Genomic DNA, 19965 nt, shown 5'->3' with positions numbered 1-19965 from the left:
ACAGCATCAAAACGCTGAGAATAACCCTTCAACAAAAAGTTATTTATTCGTTTGTTTACAAAGTGAGGTAGTTGCAAACGTGTCCTAACGCCCCAAAAGGTCGAGGAATCCAGTAAATCTGATGATGAAATTCTACAAAGTCTGAGGTAACATTTTTTAATACTTATTTACAGCGATATAATTTGTTTCATCACGCTCATATTTCGCTGTCTTGTTTGTGATCTTGAATTTTTGGCACTGTCACTCTTGTATATTTCTGCTTTTAATAGTAAGCTGCGCAATTTTTGCGCACGAGTGATGCTCGTGAAGTATGTGCGCTCTCGGCGCGGGACAGCTTCACTCTTGTGTTTACAACATGATGTCGTGAAACGGACGCGCTCCAATGTTGTCACAAAATTCAAAACTAGGTACACATGACAATGGCGACCAGTTAGCAGTTGTCTCCTTACACTGTTTCAGATAGAGTCGAATATCATCTCAAGACACAAGTGTCTTCACTCTGCGAAGATGTCTGATGCTTGGTAAGCTACGTTTTTGTTTTTACACCATGCAAATCTACAGTGTTTAACAGTTAATTACGTTTCGTTAATATATATTAAAAAAAATTAACCTGGACCCCCACTTCACTGAAAAATCTGCAAATTCAATGCACAGTGAGTTCAGAAAGTATTCAGTCCCCTTAACTGTACCCAAACTCTGTCATGTAGATTTAATTTTAAATGCTAAAAAGTATTTGCTGCAATATGAACTTTGCAGAAGATAAAGTTACACATCAGTGTCACTGAGTATTGGTTTTTCTTTTGCTCAGCTCTGAACCTGCTGGAGCAATCAAGGCTATTGACAAACACTCAGTGCATCAGATCTGCTCTGGACAAGTGGTGCTGACTTTGGCCACCGCTGTCAAAGAGCTGGTGGAGAACAGCATTGATGCAGGAGCCACCAACATCGGTAAGCAAATATCATACTCAAAGCAGTTTTCCAGGGAGGGCTGCAGTGGCGTTTTAAAAAGCAGGACAGTTAGGTTTTCTTTCAGCTGATGGAGTTTTGTTAAAGTGACAGGATCCTTTGTTCTACACAGGCTGGTTCAATAGTAGAAATATCAATTGAGTTTACAATATAGACATAACATTTATGCATTGTTTTTCAGCTTTTAAGAGGGAGCAGAAAAATGATATATCGATATCAATAAAGAATATCGGCCAATATATTGATATCAGAATTTGGTACTACCTGACATCAGTACTGATATCAGCCCCAGTATTGTCCTAGGAAAATGTATTGAGAATAGAGATGTGTTGGAAGAGAACGTGGAGGTGAGGCAGGACCATAGCTCTCAAGCATTCCTACCCAACAAGGTTTTTACAGGACTGTGACAGATCTGTCTGCACAATGTGATCAACTTGTATCACACTTTTTTTTTTTTTTTTTTTTTTTTTTTGCATACTCCAGATGTCAAGCTGAAGGAGTGCGGAGTTGAACAAGTGGAAGTGTCAGACAATGGTAAAGGTGTCGAGGAGGACAACTTTGAAGGACTAAGTAAGTGTCAGCTTTGTATCTCCGCTCTGTTGGACGAGGCCTTTCTGATTGTTTTGGTTAATCTCCTCTTTGTGTTCCACAGCACTGAAGCATCACACATCAAAGCTACGAGATTTCTCAGACCTCATCCATGTGGAAACATTTGGCTTCAGAGGTGAAGCCCTCAGCTCTTTATGTGCTCTGAGGTAACGGACACGTTTATTCTGTACTTGAACCTAAATTATTTGTCACCTCATGAGCAAAAATGAGCTCTGTCTCCTTGTCGCAGTGACCTCAGTGTGCTTACCTGCCACGAGTCCAGCCAGGTGGGCACCAAGCTGGTGTTTGACCACAAAGGCCACCTAGTGCAGCGGTCACCTCATCCCCGGCAGCAAGGCACCACGATCAGCCTGCAGCAGCTCTTCTCCACCCTACCCGTTCGACACAAGGAGTTCCAGCGCAACATTAAGAAGGTCAAACATTCGAGGGTCTTACCAGGCAGATAGAAAAAAACACATCAACGTAAATGTGAAAATGTTAAAAAGATTCTGCAGCAAAATGTTTTTTTCTCAGAATATAACTTGCAATGCTTGTAGACATTTTTTAAAATGGCATTTAATCCTAAATATTTAATTGTTCTGTGTTTTCAGGAGTATGCCAAAATGATACATGTCCTGCAGTCCTACTGCATCGTCTCTACAGGAGTGCGTATTACCTGCTCCAATCAAAATGGGCAGGGAAAGCGCAGCACTGTCCTCAGCACCAGTGGCAGCCAAAATATGAGAGACAACATCGGAGCCATATTTGGACCAAAACAGGTTGAAACATTGACTTCACATATTTCCTGATGAGGTTACAACCTGTTTTTTTGTTTTTTTTAAATTCTTGCTAAAACCCAGAAAAACAGTTTTACCGAGTTGAAGCCGGACATATGACTTGAGAGAGAGTTTGTGACATCACAAACCTACAGAAGTCCAAAAGCCGCATTCAAATGAGACAGCTGCTGAATACGGGCTGTTTGCGTTTCTCGAAGGACTGAGTTCTTTGACACTAGCACTGTATTTATTTAGCACCTCGACTGGCTTTATAATAAATAAAGAAATGAAAATGGAAATTTATACAATATGGGACCTTTTAAAAAATAATTAATTTTTTTCTTCCTTCATTTTATGTCGACTACGGTTCCTGCAGCCACAGAGTCTTCTACCTTTTCAACAAGTATCTCCTACAGAAAATATTATAGAAGAATATGGACTCAAAGAGGAAGAACTACCCAAACAGCTTTTTTCGTGAGTGCTAATGTCCCGTATGCCTTCTCTCTGAAGGGTTTCTGTTGTTGTGTTTTTTTGTTTAAACTGAAAAAACGATGTTCTTGGCAGCATCACAGGGTTTGTGTCTCGAGGTGACCACGGTGTCGGGAGAAGTGCCACAGACAGGCAGTTCTTTTTCATTAACAACCGGCCGTGTGACCCCCTTAAGGTGATTTATATTTTGTGAGTTTGATTGGATCCGGAGATGTCAGGGTTTGTATTTTCCTCCTGACCTCTCGTTATTCCCAACATGCAGGTGACCAAACTTGTGAATGAAGTGTATCATATGTACAACAGACATCAGTATCCATTTGTTGCGTTGAACATAGCTGTCGCCTCAGGTGAGAAAGTGGCCATTAATCAAACTGAAGTTATCCATTAAACACTGTTGGTTTTCTGTACTACTACTAAATGTTTTTGTGTTGCGTTTTCAGAGTGTGTGGATGTGAATGTGACGCCAGACAAACGACAGATTTTTCTTCAGGAGGAGAAACTCTTGCTGGCTATTTTAAAGACCTCTCTCATCACTATGTACGAGGCTGGAGTCAATAAGATCAGCCTGAACTATACACCAATACCCAGCACCAGTAAGAACACGTCTTTACATTTAGCCTTTATATCAACAGTTCAGATATCTGCACACTGATATTATAGTTTTATAATATCACTGAGATTAGTTCTCTTAATACTTTTTGATTGCAGTGTTTTTATTTTGACTGTTTGTTTCTAGATGCAACCTCTAAACTGTGTCAACTCGCCCTGTCTAAAAAGAACGAGGCAGAACCTGGAGAGGACATCCGAACAGTGATTCCAAGCCCAAAGTCCTCCATGAACCTGGCCGGCCTAAAAGCTGCCTTTTCTAATCATTACAGCTCCAATTCTGGGAACAAGTCAAGTGCGGAAAAAGGCTCCACCAGCGGCCCAATGCAGAAAACGCTCCAGTCTTTTTTTAAGGATTCTGTAACACCTTCTGCTGTCAACCAAAGTGTAAAATCTCCTGTGAAACCTACAACAGAGGCAGCTAAATGCTCCCCAGTGGGGAAGTCGGTGCTAGATGGGTTTAGGTATGGCAGAACGCCGTGCTGTGATACAGACTCTGAAAAAGACAGCGTGACTGTGTCCAGTTGTGACTCTACGATGGCAGCACCTGATATTCATTGTTCTGATCTGGAGTTCAGCTCTCCTAAACCGATGATTGACAGCGACAGTGTAAAAAACGAAACATTGAAAGAAACATCGGACAGTAGTCACACTGTTCCTGAAGACCTGAAGTTGCAGACTGAAGCGTGCACTTCTACTGAGGACTCTACTATGAGTCCAGAGGCTAAGAGAGCCAGAAAAGAGAATCCACATTTCCCCACAGAGCAAAAGTCCAGCACTGTTTTGAATGGTTGTGAGGACTCTTCTTCGGTGGTGGACGCCCCAGTCTGCCTACAGAGGAGGACGGTGCCTCTACACTTCTCTTTACAAGAGCTGGCAGGGAAGATGAGGAGGTTACAGGACCAGCAGAAACAGATGAACGAAGTGAAGCTACGCTACCGTCGCTTCAGGGCCAAGATCAACCCCGGAGAAAACCAAAGTGCAGAAGAAGAGCTCAAGAAAGAGATCAGGTAGGATTTGACTTCTAATTATGGCTGACTCAACTTTCTAGTATTTAAGTGTAGGTTCAAGAATTATCTCTCTTTCATCTCTACAGTAAAGAAATGTTTAAGGAAATGGAGATCATCGGTCAGTTTAATCTGGGCTTCATTATCACCAAACTCAACTCGGACATCTTCATGATCGACCAGCATGCCACCGATGAGAAGTACAACTTTGAGATGCTCCAGCAGCACAATGTGCTCCAAGGACAGAAACTTATTGTGTAAGAATCTAAATCTGCAGATAAAACTCTGTGTTAGAGTATTTATTGGCCTTTTGTATTCTTCAGTGATCTGTTTGTATTCTTCCCTTTATGTTTGCAGCCCACAGAAACTTCACCTCACCGCGGTCAGTGAGAACGTACTCATGGAGAACATTGAGATTTTCAGGAAGAATGGTTTTGAATTCCTGGTTGATGAGGACGGTAGGACCATTTAACTATGAAATACAAGTGATTAAACATGAGTTGATTGTTGATTTTATCTCCAGTCCAAAAAAAGTAGCTTCCCATATTGATGATTACAAATACTAAACTGACTTGTTGATTGTTACTGCAGCTCAGGTCATGGAGAGAGTGAAGCTGGTGTCGTTGCCCACCAGTAAAAACTGGACATTCGGCCCAGCGGACATTGAAGAGCTGATTTTCATGTTGAGTGACAGCCCAGGCGTCATGTGCCGACCGTCCAGAGTCAGACAGATGTTTGCCTCCAGATCTTGTCGGAAATCTGTGAGTTCATATCGGTATAAGATCATTTTCAAGACACTCAAGCCAAGTTTTCACTTTCAGTAAGTGGAGAGTCAGCAGTTATTGTTTTTTTCCCACCTTGGCCATTAGTGGTCATGGAAACAATGTTTTTATGTTTAGAGGGTGAAATAAATCACTTACGTTTTACATTACTGCAGACTGTTTTACAAAGCATTTTTTTTTCCTTTTACAGTGTTTGTCTTCCTTTTATCACGTACATAGATTTTTGTCATTGATTTTCTTTCATGATAAAAATAAATAAAAAATTCCAAATTAATTTGAATAATGATGATTTTGACAGTAATGGAAGGGTTTTGTGATTTGTAGCTATCTAAAATGTAAAAGCCTTGTTATAGCACTATATATATATATATATACCAGGTTTACTATAGTCAAATTCTATAACATTGTCTTGCCTTTTGGAAAATTGCTTCTTTATCCATTTTCTGTTGTTTTTGCTTGTTTCTACCTTCAGGTGATGATTGGCACCGCTCTGAGTGTCAGTGAGATGAAGAAACTGGTGGTTCACATGGGGGAGATTGAGCATCCGTGGAACTGTCCTCACGGCAGGCCAACCATGAGACACCTCGTCAACCTGGACATCATCTCACAAGACTGACCTGTAACGAAAGCGTCTGTCTGGCAGTCCGGCTTCATATAACTGGAAAATGCCTTCAGCCCAGTTTATGAATGTCAACCATCAGTCTTGCTGATGTGGTGGTACGCAAACCACTCATACTGTATATCTGTACAGTTAAATCTTTGCTATTGACTGTTTTGATGTGTATTCAGATTTTTTTCATTTTTATTTTGTAGTACAATTCATATTTTGTTAACATCCAGTTGTTTTCGAAATAAAAAGGATATTCTCTAAAACAAGCTTCTGTTAGTCATAAATCGCGGACGGGTTAGTGGTGCACTGCGTTTAGCTTCTTTTTTTTGTCTTAGTAAGGCTGCCGTACTTGTAAGCATCCTTCGCCGTTACCATGGAGACGAATCTAGCCTGGGAGGGAAACATTAGCGACAAAACGACAAAAGGGCAAAGAAAGAAATAAAACGGCGGTACAAAAAAAAAAATTGTTGAACGGGGAAAACGTAAATCCGCGCGGAGTCGCAGAGATGTCAAAGACGGCGGGAGAAGGAGAAAGCGGAAAGCTCGTGAGCTGCTCTACTTTAAACTCGGCGGATGTGGACGAAAACAACCCGCGGTACCTTCCAGACGGGGACGAGTCGACCGGGAATGACGGCGTCTATAAACTCCCCGCGCTTTGGAGCTTGATTGTACAGAGGTCATCACTCATACCATTAATTCGCTTAGATGAAGTTAGTTACACTTATTAGCGACCGATAGTTTCCTTAAATCTGGTTCAGAATGAGTTTCCTGTGAAACTCTTGATGTTTCACCGACAGGTACAGGGGAGACACCTGTGATGGAAAGTTTCATGGAGAAGGTGTGGCTTGGTTTCAAGAAGGCCACACGTACAAGGTGTTGATACCACATTTCAAAACCATTTGGAAAAATGATTATATTACAAGTGTAGAAATTGCATACTGTAATGCATGAATGAATGCTTTCAAACGTGACCTTCAGTGGTTCAAATATTTCAAACTGCTGCAAAGGTGTTTCAGTTAGCAGTGATGTTGAAACTCCATCAAACTATCAAGAAATATATTTCTTTAAACTATTGATGTTCTCTGCAGTTAGGTAGAGGAGAAATGTGTTGGAAAATATCTGATATCAGCAAAAGATTCAATGTGGTCTGTCCTTACTCCAAATGTTATTGGCTCATGCAAAATAAATACATTTTGCCATGTTTTTAATTTTTTTTTTTTTTTGTGAAGGGCATGTTTTCCAAAGGACTTATGGATGGTCCTGGTGTCTTCACACAGGCAGCCGGACTGAAATATGAGGTAGGGTACATTAATGATATTTTGTGATGACTATAATGAACTTAAATTTGAAGGAACCTTTCTTTACAATAACCCATGTGTATGTAGCATTTCTAAACGTGTATCCTAGATATCAATGGAGCTGAGAAAAGTAAAATAAAGATGAAATACAATATGTAAGGGGGGGAATAAATGTGCTCAACAAAATGTTGAAGTGAGTCTAAGTTTCTTACCCAACAGGGAGAATTTGTGTGCAATATGATCATTGGACGGGGCACCTACACCTGGCCGGATGGCAGCTCCTATCAGGGTGAAGTCTACAATGGTATACGACACGGGACGGGAACCTACAAGTGTGCCAAGACCGGTGTGTTTTACAGAGGGCAATGGTATCAGGGCAAGAGGCACGGAAAGGTATGACCTCTTAATTTCTAGTTGTTTTCTTTTTAAAGTGTTCTGTCTCTTTTTGATTGTTTATATTCTGTGTTAGGGTACGGTGTATTACAACGAGGATAAGACCTCCTGGTACAAAGGAGATTGGGTGAAGAACAACAAAGAGGGATGGGGAGAGAGATGGTATGTATGGAGTACATATATCTTCTCATCTTTAGGCTGTAGTTGCATTTGAAATGCTCAAAGATTACACGCGTGTCTTCACAGCTACCCCTCTGGTAATGTTTACTCTGGTGAGTGGAGGAACAACCTAAGACATGGAGAGGGCAGGATGAGGTGGCTGAAACTGGGACAGCAGTATGTTGGGCAATGGCTGGATGGAGTCCAGGTATGAAAGTAACCATATAGCAAGTTATCCTGTAGTGTTGTCGTAGCCCTCTCCCAGACTCAGGAGCAACAACATACCTAGAAGTTTGCATATATCTGAAAGACACTGCTGTAACACTTAATCCAAGACACTGGTCAATTTTTCATAGATTTCTCCTAAATTCACAAAAAGTTAGCATATAAAATGTTATCTAAATGATTTTAATGAACATATCCCTCTGTAAAAACCTTCAGAACATACCTAAATACGGATAAAACTGAGAGTTTGCTGTTTGAAAGTGCTGCCCAAGTGGATCCAGATCCAGAAGTCCTTCTGGATCAGAATCTGAGAAAATACTAATTTTGAGAGAAATACCTTTAATTATACATGACGTCTTTCTCAAAATGAGTTTTTCCTCATACTCTAAGCCACAAATCTCCACTTCAGCAGCAGTTACATAAACTAAACCAGTTTTATTCCTATCCATACTAGGAAAGTTTTTTACATAGGACTTTGTACATATATAATCTATAACCATATCTATGTATCATTTTATTATTAAAAATGTGTCAAAAAACGTTTTTTCATGGCTTTTTGACAGTATTTTCTGATTTATCAAGTGATAAAAAGGATTCAAAAAACACGTTGTAAAACCGATTTATATTAATATATGTCATCAAAATCCAACAAGATTTTTAAACCTAGCTTTAGCCAAAGTTCAGATATCTGTTATAGAAATGTATGCAAATTTGCACATAAATAAGATAGATACAGAAATATCAGAAAACTAAAATAATTGCCTCAATATAATGAATTAACTGTGGAAGTTTCATGGTGATATCTATTCGTTAAAATCTTTACCCCGTTCACCTGTCGTGTCTCACACTAGATTTTATGTGACTGACTTGATCTCTTCTCTGGCAGCATGGACGAGGCACACATGTGTGGCTCTTGAGGCGGGTGGATGGATCCCAGTATTCCCAGAACAATCAGTACGAGGGGGATTTCGTTCAGGGTCAGAGGCACGGACAGGGAACCTTTCACTATGCTGGCGGGGCCATCTACGAAGGGCAATGGAAGAATGATGGAAAACATGGGCAGGTAAAACAGTGATACAGTATTTCCCCTCACTCACACCTGGTTGCATTAATATGATACATTTTTATTAGTGCTTTGAATATGTATCATAAATAGCAGAAGATGACTTTAAGAGCAGCTGTAATTTCATATTAGGTTCATTTTAGAGTCACAGCCCGTTATTGACTTTAAGGAACTGTGCTGCAGTGAATTTTTTGCATTCAGAAAAACTTATTTTAGTAAAAAAAATGATTGATGCTTAAGGAAGAGCCCATCTATTTATGTACATTATGCATCAAGATGAAATCTTCACTCTTTTCATTGACTTTCCTGAATTTTTATTTAACAAATGTATAATTCCAAGAACGTCTGTACTATGTGGTTCAAAGGGTAAATTTACCTTCATGGATGGGCGTGTATTTGAAGGAGAGTTTGTGGACAATCAGATGAAGACAGCCAGCGTGGATGGAAACAGAGCTCTCTGTCCTCTCGGTAAAAAAAAAACAACAGTATTTGTAGGTATATTCAAAATGCTCAGCCTGCATCAAGGGAATCATTATCAATGTTACAGTTTGAAATCCTTTTCTATCTTTTTTCTGGTATATAACCTCTGTCAGATAGTGACTCATCTGTACTAGGACCAGACATGGCTCTGAACATTGAATGTGTTCTGGACAAAATCCCAGAGAGAAACCATGACACAGAGCGCAAACAGGTCAGGTGTTGCTTCACTGTGTAAAATTGTTTCCCCATTTCCTTATTTTCTTCCATGTTCATAACCTGATGCTGTTGGCTCATGTGTCACAGGTGGAGTTTGTGGTGCTGAGGCAGGACATGGAGCTGAGGTCTATCTATAGTTTCTACAGCAGACTTGGCCACGCCCACACGCCAGATAACACCTTCCTGCTGTCCCGCCTGCAGCTCTGGCGCCTGTTCAAAGACTGCAACATCCATCGTCACGGCATTTCTCTGACACAGATAGACCATTTAATAAAAGGTGAGGGGGACTGCCGTTCTCCATCTCTCCTACTTACATGTATTTTATCCATCTCTCATACAGAGGACAGAACACTGAGAGCTTCAGTATTTTTGGAGGCTTGGACTCTGTTGAAAGCTTTTCCCTCTCTTTGTGTTTCAGAAGATTCCAAATCAGCAGAGATTCATTGTCCCTTCAGCTCCATGCTGCTCTGTAGATTCCTCAGCTGTCTTGTGATCGTGGCCTACCACATCTACAGCAAAGACATGGTGTACGGACACATTTTTACCTTTGAGAAGATTTTACAAGTTGAAGGGTCATGGGAGTTTCTCAAACCAGCGACCTTTGAGTTTCCGTGTTTACACTCTGAAAAACATAATGTGCTCACGGTATAATGGGACAGTTTTTATATGAACTTTTCTTTTGTCCTTGATAACTCATTTTGAGTTGAGAAACAACATTTCTCCTCTATTTACAGGACACAAAAGAACATTGTGGCTGCCTGCTTATCCAAACTGATGACAGACAACATCCTCCCGAATGCTAAGAATGTAAAAGGTACTGACGGTATATTACAAGTGGAAATGTATGCACACACATAATAGGTACCAAACCAAATATGTATTACCGTTGTAAGATTTTGAGCTAAAGAAAAAGTGACAAAAAAAAGTGAATGAAAAAGAAATTCCTGCAAATATTTCCGTCAAGTAGGAGTTTGCAGGTTCCTGCTTGTCTGGTGTTTTTGCATGTTTTGTCTGAGATTATACACACACTGAAACTGACCGTTGCTTAGCTCTGTCTGGTGCAGTAATAGCTGCACTCAATAACTACAGCTGTGTTGATGCAGGCTTCCTGTTTAGGCAGCCGGATGTTGCAGTGGTGGCTATGAACTATATGAAGAGGTCCTGGGAAGTCTATCAGGCTTTGTGCAGGGTGAACCCACCCCCCCGATCCGACCTGGCCATGACCTACCGACACCTGCTGTGGGCGTTCAAGGTTCACACAAGAGCAACTGCTGACCTAATTTTTATCTGCTGCATAGGAGTAATGAATTCAATTTCTGATAACAGTTTTCTGTAACACAACTACAAAGCTGCCCAGTTCGGAGTGATTTTGTAACAATGTTACAAATTGAAGAGCACATTTAGTTTGCATGAAAAAGCATTTGAGAATAGGTGGAAGAATGTACTACATGCATAGCTTATTAGCATCAACAGCAGTCTTACTCACTAACCAACACGTCATAAAAACATGTCCTTCATATTTAAAAACACTGTGTTGATTCATGCTTTGTAACCCTTACCAGGATCTCTGTATGTTGGACCGTAAGCTGACCACAGTGAGGTTGCTGGAGATCATCACTGCAGAGAGCTGCGACTCCAACACCCCGTCTTCCTGTCTGAATATGGAGGTTCGCCTGTCGTGTTCGTACCATCACTTTCCGCAGCCAATTGAAAGATTAGAATTTATCCATCAGCCCTTTTTGATACAGTCTCCCCCCCCCCCGTTGCACTGTGGTTGTTATCCTGCTCTCTCTGCTGCAGATTACATTCCTGGAGTTTTTTGAGGTACTTCTGGGCTCTGCAGTAGTGAAATGTCAGCAGGTGGAGAAGGGCCGGCTCCTTTTCAGGTCTGACACGGAGGCCGGGAGCGAGCCAGCAGAGGTGGAGGACAGCGAGAAAACCGTGCTGACTACAAGCAGCTCTTCTCAGTCGGTCAGGCACTTTCTCAAACCTCTGATGACCATTATTATCCCTTCTGTGTAAAGTCGTTGTCCCAGCATAATGTTCATATTATAATAACAGAGGAAAGCAAAATGTGAAGGAATTTATCATTTTTTTTCTACCCACGTTGCAGCTCCAGGGGCAAAGCGGTTGGCAAGCAGGCAATCTAGCATGAAAAATAACAAACAAAAAAAATGCAGAAATTGATGATTAGGGCTGAACATATGCTACTATTTCACAGCCCCATGCATTTTAAAATCCTTTGTAATGTACACCTACTTATCAGAATAGCATCCAGCATGCTCAGTAACAGCAGAATCTTACCATGTCAAACGAAAAATATAAATTATCAAGTTATAACGAGAAGCATTTAAATTATGTGATAAATAGTAATAATTTTCTTATAACAAGAAATATTTTTGTTAAAACATGCTACGTTTGTGCATCATTATAACATGTAAATATGTTATATAGTAGAAAACATCTTGTTCTAACAATAAAGGATTTACGTTAAAACACAATACTGATCTGTCTTTTCAGCAATATACCTCCATACTTTAGAAATCATACCTCCATCTAGATGTATATGAAACGATGGAAAAGACAACTGCATTTCCAGTGTTGCTGTTGAAACAAATAAAATACCCAATGAAGTTGGCATCATGACTGACTGACATAACATATCATGTCTTATAGGCGGGAAGTTCTACTCTTCAGGATGTGTTGAGTCAACAATATATCAACACTAAAGTCGGTGAGACATCTCAATCTGCAGGTTTGGCTTGTTGCTTTACATGTGTTATATGTACTTGCACATACATACATGCATGTATAATGGTAGAATTGAAAAGGACTTGTGTAGTGTGTATGTGTCATGTTCAGAAAGTTAAAATACATTAAATTCATTGCACTGACAAATAGACTTCAGATGGACAAGAGACATTTAGATCATTATCAGAAATTATTTCTTAACTCATAATAAACTGGCTAATGTTTAAGCTAAATTCTTTTCTTTTTTTTAAAAACATTTTTCATTTCCTGTAGAGCTCACAGAGGAGCGTAGAGGTGAAGGAAAGTCTGTACAAACCAGTGAAATGGAGGCCAAAGACAATGAACTGCAGCTCAGGACCCAGATACTTCAGAAATTCTTCAACCACTTTTTCTTCCCAGCGTTTGACCATCATCAGTCAGTGACCGCAAACATGAGAGAAAAGAAACTCCGCAGTGAGGCATAGAGGTAGATTGCTCCAGACAAAGAGCCAGGTAGTACAGTAATCTTATCCCAATTCCCAGCTGAGTTTATTCATTTTTATTGGGTCAGGTTAAGAGTATTTTAAAATCTGTGGCTTGCTCAGTGTTTTAACATTTATGTTGTGTATCATTACTCGTTGAGATTTGACTGGGTAAAAGGATGGTTGTACTTCCACCGGAGGACAATTTTAACAAACCAACTTCTATTAAATTGTATTAAATCTATGAAAATTTGAATTGGGATTTCCAGCCATACTGAGCATAATGCTTTCTCTGCCCATTGGTTTCATTATAGTTTCACCACCGCTCCTTGATGTGGACTGTCTCCACCAAAAGGACAGAATCATTCTACTGCTCCTTCGTTGTTTAACATGTTTGTGCCGTAAACTGTGTAGTGCTCCGTGTTGTGTTGCAGCTAGAAGAGGCGTTAGGAGAAGAATGAAACGGACCGTTCTGGAGCTGCACTATCCCCACAGACTGAAAAACAATAATACAGTCAGTGATAAAATGATTGCGTGTAAAGCTGTAAAAGGAGGAGCACTGGCCATTTCCTGGTTGTAACTGAAACTTTAATTCAAAATTGTTGTGAGACAAAAAGATTTTCTGGTAATCACTCATATATTTTCTTAAAAAAAAAAAAAAAAAAAGGGAAGCAACAGAGGTGGTTAATACAGTTTTAAAGACACTCTACATGTTAGGAGGGGTGAAGACCATGAGGTCATTCGGACAGACAGACTGGCGTATCCGGTCCTTCAGCTCCGGGGTGAAGAGCAGCAGAGCAGACTCTGCTGTCTGGACCTAAAGATTACACAAAGACAACTCGGTAAGAACATTCAGAGATGAGGAGGAAATCAATTATAAGAATCAAGAGTCTAGTTTATCGTTCCATGTATGTGTAACAGACAACATTTAGAAGTAAAGAAATGAAGAGTGGAAAAACTTTGACCTGTGGTGACTGAAGAGTAAACACCGAAGACACCGCTGGCAGTGCTGTGGTGACAGTGAGCACGAGAGTGAGTAAACAACAAGGCAATTTGTGACAGTGTGGTTATTCCCTCCCAAACAACGAGCACAAGATTATATCTTAAAGTTGCAATCTGCAGGCCTGAGATTTGAGGATTACTAATTTATTAAAGAAAAAATAAAATAACACGTTTAAAAGAATCACAATTCAAATTTATTCAATATAATAATCTAGTTTGTTCACTTTAAAAAAAAAAAAAATCAATATAGAAATCCTGCCTACTGCAGCTTTAACATCAATTAATGTTGAGGTATAAAACCATGCATTCACAGTACCTATTGGCATCAGTCATACCTGGTTCTTGCTGACTAAGCAGCTCCTCAGGTTGACCTCTGGGACTCTCCATCTCTACATCTACCTCCATGGGTGACAATGTCTCTGTGGCAACTGCCTCCCTCGGTGACAGACTGCATCTCTGCGAAGGGTGTAGGTAAAGCTCGATGTCCAACCCGGAAATTTCCTAGAATTACAAGTGAATCATTTGTTCATTGCAGAGCCAGAAGAAGAAGAAACAGTCATCCTATGAGGCAAAGAGTTTTAAAATGCAGAAACAGCCTGAAACATGGTTTACCTCAATGACTGAGCTGTCTGGTGTTTGACACACTGACTGTTGGGTCTCTACTGGGCCTTGTGCAGCAGGAGAGGAGATGGGAGGCTGGCTGGGAGTTAAACAGGGTGACAGCATGAAGCTCAGGGCTGCTGAGGGCTCAGCAGGGAGTGTTTTGCATGGAGAGAGGGAAAGTCTCGGAGAGAGGGGGAGGTCAACATCGCCGGCTTCAGCTGGTTTGTCGTGCTCCCCGACGACAGAAATGGTTGGAAGCAAATGTACAGTCGCGCCCCGTTCAGGAACAGACTCGGTGTCTTCCCGTGTGTCTGAGTGTTGTGCAGAGCTTCCCTCGGGTTGGCTGTCATCGGAAAACCCTTCCTTGACAGGTGAGAAACGAAGAGAGACGTTTATGGGGTGCTTTCTGTCCTGGGACGGCTGAGGAGTGCCACGCTGAGACTTTGGTGCGGGGGTTTGTTCGAGGGTCAGGCGGCGGTGTGAGGGAGTGTGGAGGAGCTGAGCAGGAGAGGCCTGGACGTGAACAGGAGTCTGGGCCGGTGCAAGCGAGCGTCGAGTGACTCTTCTGGGTGAGAGGTAGGTGGAGCAGGGAGAGACCTGAGGCAGCACAGCAGCACTCAGACGGCTGGATCTCCTGACTGAACCTACGGCCACAACAATAAGTCAACATGGCTGTTAGGACAAATGTTACAGCTCAAGCAGCAAGAAAAAGCACCGACACATGACATAAAAAGCAAGACCTTTGTTAAATATTTGTCCGTCCCTCACCTGATGGTTTAGCTGGACTCTCCACCTGGAAGAAGCCTCCATCGAACACCACCTTGTCTGCCATTCCGGCTCCTGCTTGGGGTTGTGGTTCCTGAGAGCTCAGGGCGGGGTCGCCCTCAGTGTTATCAGCGTCTTTGGCTTCTTTCTCTGCCTCGGCTGCCTGCTGTCTGGCTTTCATGGCTGCTTTCACGGCAGCCAGACGAGACTTGGCTGCTGCTTTGGTTCCTGTTGGCTTTGCAGCTGCAGCTGACGGTTTCTGTCAAAAGGATAAGACAAATAGAAATATGAGGAGAAAAAAAAAGAATAGAAAAACCTGGCCGTTTTGTTTTGTTAATGAAACAAAGATGAAATTAAGAGTCTTCACCTTCACTACTTTCTTCTGTCGAGGTGGGGGTTTGTGCTCCTCCACCCAGCCTCGGCTCTCTGCTTCTTTCAGAGCATCAAACTTCTTGTTAACATCCTCGACCTGAAAGATGTCAAAAGTTCTAGCGTCACGCGTTTCATGTCAGAAACACAACTCTGTCCGTCTCCTATGAAGCACTCACCTGGTAATAAACCATGTCCCAGAACCCCTGCAAGTCGGTGCAGGTGGTGATCTTCTCCCCTCGGCCGAGCTCACAGTCGTCCACCAGACCGCCGAACTGTTTAAAGCGCTCTTTCATCAACAGCCTCGCTTGGCCGACTGCTGTACGCATGCGGTCTCTGACTGCACAGACGAGAGCCAGAATGACACTGAATTACAATATTCAGTCAGGAAATCGTGTCTCATTTCCACTAATAGGACGACCACCACTCTCCAAGATGTCACTCTGCCATTGGTAGAGAAGATGCACTCACTCTCTTCTGGGATGGACTCATCCTCCACTTTAGGCTCCCAGTGGACACACTGAGAACTCAGTCTGTCCGTCTCGTTGGTAATCTCTGATCTGGATCATTTACAAAAAAGAAACGCATTTAAAAACAAGGCATTAACACAAATAATTATTAAAACGAAACAATAGATGACAAAAAAAAAAAAAAAAAAAAAAAGTTTGCCACCTGAAGTACGGGACATCATGGTTTGAGTCCAGGGGGCTGCCTGGAGCTGGAGGTGCTGCGGTGGGAGACGTACGAGGAGGAGAGCGGTGAGGGGATTTAGAGGGAGAGGGTTTGCTCGGCTCAGATTCAGGCTCGACACTGAACACAGGGGCAGGAGGAAGGTTGAAGCTGGGGCTGAGTAGGAAGAGTCACAGCATTGTATTTAGATCAGAAACAACTTCAATCTCGATGCAACAAAAACTTTAAACAAACAACAGGGAAAACAAACACACCTCGGTGTGAGGAAGGCGTCTGCTGAGCGAGGAGTGAGAGGCTCGAACTTGATGGTCGAAAGACCAACAGGAGCCTGGAAGACAAAACCTTGCGGAGCAAATGAAGATAAAGAGGAAAGAGGCTCAGCGGGATCCACGGCAGGAGCTGCCTCCGCTGCAGCCTGGTCCACCACCATGTCTTCCTCCTCGGAGCAGGGTGTCGGGCTGGGAGGTTTGATCTCTGGCTCCTGTATCCGAGTCTCCTTCCGCTCGGGCTCCTGCACCACACAGAACCAGCAAACGTATTGATGGACAAGTCACTAAAAACTTAATCACAGGTTTAGCGTGTCGTGTGTGCGACACTCGCAGCGGTGCTCACCTCGGGGACAGCGGGGTGGAGGGTGTTGCTGACATTTACTGGATGTCAAAGGAAAGACGCAAAAAAAAAAAAAAATGGTGCGAGAAATTAAACCAGCGGTTGAAGTTCACGAGAGAAAAGTAAAATGAATCAACAGTCACCGACATTGTGCGTGTGATTTTGTCATTGTATACCTTCCCATTCCTTTTCTTCACCAGACGGGGGGGCCACAGGGTTAACAATAGCTCTGCTCCTCGTGGTTCTTACACCTGCAGGTGAGGAGAGACATTTAAAATATGTCCAACGGTGGTTTTTTTTGCAGTTTCTATGCCAAATCATTTCTCAGACGGAGACAAACCAAATAAAACCAAAAGAATCTGGGGCCTTGGCTCGGTGCGTACCTGCAGCCTTGTCCTTCGGTTTGTCTTTCACCACAGGAGCTGCTGTTTCAGGATGCCTGTTGGCAGATCTGGTCGACAGAGTTCGTACGGCAGGCTCTGTGGTCGGATGGCGTGACACAGAGACACAGACTGAGATGCAAATGCAGAAACGCAATACGGTGAAACCAACACGACACAGTTATAGTTTACAGGTTACCTGTCCAAACTTTGGTCTTGGTCCTGGTTGATCTTTCCACAGCAGGTTGTACTAAAGGAAGACAGGGAAGTTTAAGACGCACTGAGCTGTACTTGATCACACACGATGTTTTAAATAAAAGGGACATGCAGCTAATTTACCTTTCTTTGCGCCAGTGTTTGGATCCTGTACCTTCAGAGGCTGTAGACATTTTTCCAAAAGGAAAACAATGTATCACCGTGTGTATTAGTGTTTAGGGGGATAACATGGGAACACATTGAGAACAATGTTGAAGATCTAAGAGAAAATACTACCTTCTGCACTTGCTGCTGCTGTTGTTTCATTGAACGGGTGACTCTGGTGCTCTGGTATGGAGCCGCCGTCACCTTTTTCTGAAAGACAAGCAAACATCACATGTTGGATCACTGCAGACAATCATCAGCACAACGTTTCCCAAACACAAAGAGCTATCCCACCGTTGTCACTCATGTAGTCACATCTCAAAAGGAACTAATAAAAACAGGTGTAATTCACAGACACATTTGTAATACTGTAAATTGTCTTTTGATGAGTCCTCTCTCACCTCCTTCCCTCTGGCTGAGGCAGCTGGGAAAACAGGCAGTGAGGCGACGGTAACGGTGTCCTTTGGATGATACAGGCCAGTCTTAAACACTCCTTTACGCTCCCTTTCTCTCTTTTCCTTCTCCTTCTCAAGAGCCTTTCGCTCTTTCCAGCGCTCGAGCTGTTTCACTCTCTCTTCTCTCGCTGCAACTGTAGACAAACAGGTGTGGGTCAGAGGTCACACAAGGCAGAGCAGCCTGGTGATCACAGAACACAACGTGCATTTTCAAGCAGTGAAAAGAGATGCCAAGTATTCAAATGAAGCGTTATCGCTGTAGGTGCGTCGCTGTACATGTGCACAGGGTACTCGGGTTCAGTTGTAGCCGCGACAGAAAGTGAAGCCTTACTTTTAACAGGTTTTGCATCGTTCTGCATCTTCTCCTGAATGATCGAGATGTTGGCCACAGCAATGGAGGCATCCATGGACGACATCTCCAGCTCTGGAAGCTTCTCGAGCTGCCGACGCGTGTTCAAAGCCCGTTCTCGATTCTCCTTTTGGGTCTGAGACCTTCTGCGGGACATTTTTACCCTCAGCATGGACACACTGGTGTCCCGCTGCCGCAGGTGAGAAAATCGAGACTCCATGTTCAGGTATCTGGAGTTCCTGGATTAGGAAGAGGCACAGAAAACACTGGATCAGCTAATTGGCACAAAAATTAGAAACGAATGTGAAAAGACTCTAAAAAAAATAACATGAAACAAGACACTTTTGATCAAGTACGTAAACTCTACTGTTTTCTTCCTTTTTCTGTATCTTCCATGAAATGACAACAACTACATACATGTCAACAAACTGTTGGCAGGATGGTGATTTCACTAACACTTGCAGTAAGGGTGTACAAAAATTTCAACACACTCCAGTATCGCGTTATGTTTTGTTTAAATATTGCATCAATGCTCAAAAACACTATATTGATTTTTAATTAATAGTTTACAAGCAAAAATTTGTGTCCGACATACAGTGTATACTATGACAGTTTTCTGAACAATATTATACAAAAGTCACAATATATTGCCTTGCTTAGAGTCGTGCAATAAATTGATCTTCATTTCTGTGCTGGGAGATTTATCTGCGACTTAAGTTAGCGAACTGTTGACGAATAAAAGTTTAAAAAAAATAATCCTACACAAACCACACACCTCAGTAAAAGAACTTTAAAGCACCTAAATAACACTACTAGTGAAAACGGTAGCAAGTGAAATTACTGCTATTTTTCACAGGAGAGCAGAGCAGCTAAACTCCACACCGACTTTTCACAGGAGGCCACGGACGTTAACAACCAACGGCCTTCCCTGGATACACAACATATGACTCCACATCCATCTTACCTTGTATTTTCAACAACAAAAAGTTCTTATTAAAAAAAAAAACTACGATTTTTTTTTTTGTTGTTTTTTTTTTGAGGGCGAGACTTAAAAAACCCCGAGACTAACAACCTAACAGCTCAACGAACACACGCAGAACAACTTCAAAAACACAACAATCATGGCGGGTGAGAGTTTGAAATACGTCTACAGGGACGCTGATTGGCTGCCAGTCAAACAGGAACGGTGGTCTGTGATTGGTTGTTTTATTCTTCTTCTCCAGATTGTTTTAATGGTGTAACAACTGCCGTACACGCACACAATGCCACGCGCTTGTCTGGAGTGTGAAGTGTAAACTTAAAGATTGCCTTCAGACAAGTTCGTAAATATATAAATATTCTGCAATGAATAATAATTTGTGTATTGTTAAAAAGATGTCCAATTACCTGGTTATACTTTTTTTTTTTTTAAATGACCTAAACACATTTTTAACTGTAGGGGAAATAATAAACCTAAGTTTTGGATATTTTAGTTTTTATCATGGTTTTAAGTCCTCAAATAATTAAATATTTC

General features: G+C 41.8%; 3 protein-coding genes across 4 annotated transcripts; 2 read left to right on the top strand and 1 right to left on the bottom strand.

The window, feature by feature from the left end:
* The first annotated feature begins 109 nt into the window (after window positions 1–109).
* pms2 (PMS1 homolog 2, mismatch repair system component) lies at window positions 110–6075 on the top strand. Its single transcript, XM_069691358.1, has 16 exons — window positions 110–146; window positions 460–521; window positions 809–948; window positions 1450–1536; window positions 1619–1721; window positions 1805–1988; window positions 2166–2333; window positions 2707–2804; window positions 2895–2994; window positions 3082–3166; window positions 3260–3412; window positions 3556–4435; window positions 4522–4689; window positions 4790–4890; window positions 5024–5193; window positions 5687–6075. The coding sequence occupies exons 2-16, from the start codon at window positions 508–510 to the stop codon at window positions 5828–5830; spliced, it is 2595 nt and encodes an 864-aa protein (XP_069547459.1). The 5' UTR covers window positions 110–146; window positions 460–507; the 3' UTR covers window positions 5831–6075.
* Window positions 6076–6206: 131 nt separating this feature from the next.
* On the top strand, window positions 6207–13451 carry rsph10b (radial spoke head 10 homolog B). Of its 2 annotated transcripts, none has more exons than XM_069691373.1 (17): window positions 6207–6500; window positions 6622–6697; window positions 7054–7122; window positions 7342–7515; window positions 7592–7677; window positions 7762–7882; window positions 8786–8962; window positions 9328–9430; window positions 9556–9653; window positions 9746–9935; window positions 10077–10185; window positions 10393–10472; window positions 10762–10910; window positions 11221–11325; window positions 11459–11629; window positions 12335–12392; window positions 12683–13451. In XM_069691373.1, exons 1-17 carry the CDS (start codon window positions 6331–6333, stop codon window positions 12871–12873), a joined length of 2127 nt encoding a protein of 708 aa, XP_069547474.1. In that variant the 5' UTR covers window positions 6207–6330; the 3' UTR covers window positions 12874–13451. The 2 variants fall into 2 exon arrangements, with proteins under 2 accessions (XP_069547474.1, XP_069547473.1); XM_069691372.1 differs by having other exon boundaries at window positions 12335–12413.
* Window positions 13452–13521: 70 nt separating this feature from the next.
* On the bottom strand, window positions 13522–18676 carry dlgap5 (discs, large (Drosophila) homolog-associated protein 5). Its single transcript, XM_069691371.1, has 18 exons — window positions 18435–18676; window positions 18050–18237; window positions 17781–17858; window positions 17628–17667; window positions 17488–17538; window positions 17298–17387; window positions 17085–17165; window positions 16912–16949; window positions 16554–16810; window positions 16282–16455; window positions 16081–16169; window positions 15789–15949; window positions 15608–15709; window positions 15244–15499; window positions 14485–15119; window positions 14208–14373; window positions 13836–13879; window positions 13522–13687 (listed from the first exon to the last, which is right to left on the bottom strand). Exons 1-18 carry the CDS (start codon window positions 18670–18672, stop codon window positions 13577–13579), a joined length of 2799 nt encoding a protein of 932 aa, XP_069547472.1. The 5' UTR covers window positions 18673–18676; the 3' UTR covers window positions 13522–13576.
* Between the last annotated feature and the right edge of the window lie 1289 nt (window positions 18677–19965).

This window comes from Brachyistius frenatus, unplaced genomic scaffold (genome assembly GCF_029030835.1).
Source record: "Brachyistius frenatus isolate BFR_SWC_R1_liver_20210118 unplaced genomic scaffold, ASM2903083v1 Contig_11, whole genome shotgun sequence".
Taxonomy (NCBI): Eukaryota; Metazoa; Chordata; class Actinopteri; family Embiotocidae; genus Brachyistius; species Brachyistius frenatus.
This window is presented reverse-complemented; position numbering and strand designations above follow the sequence as displayed.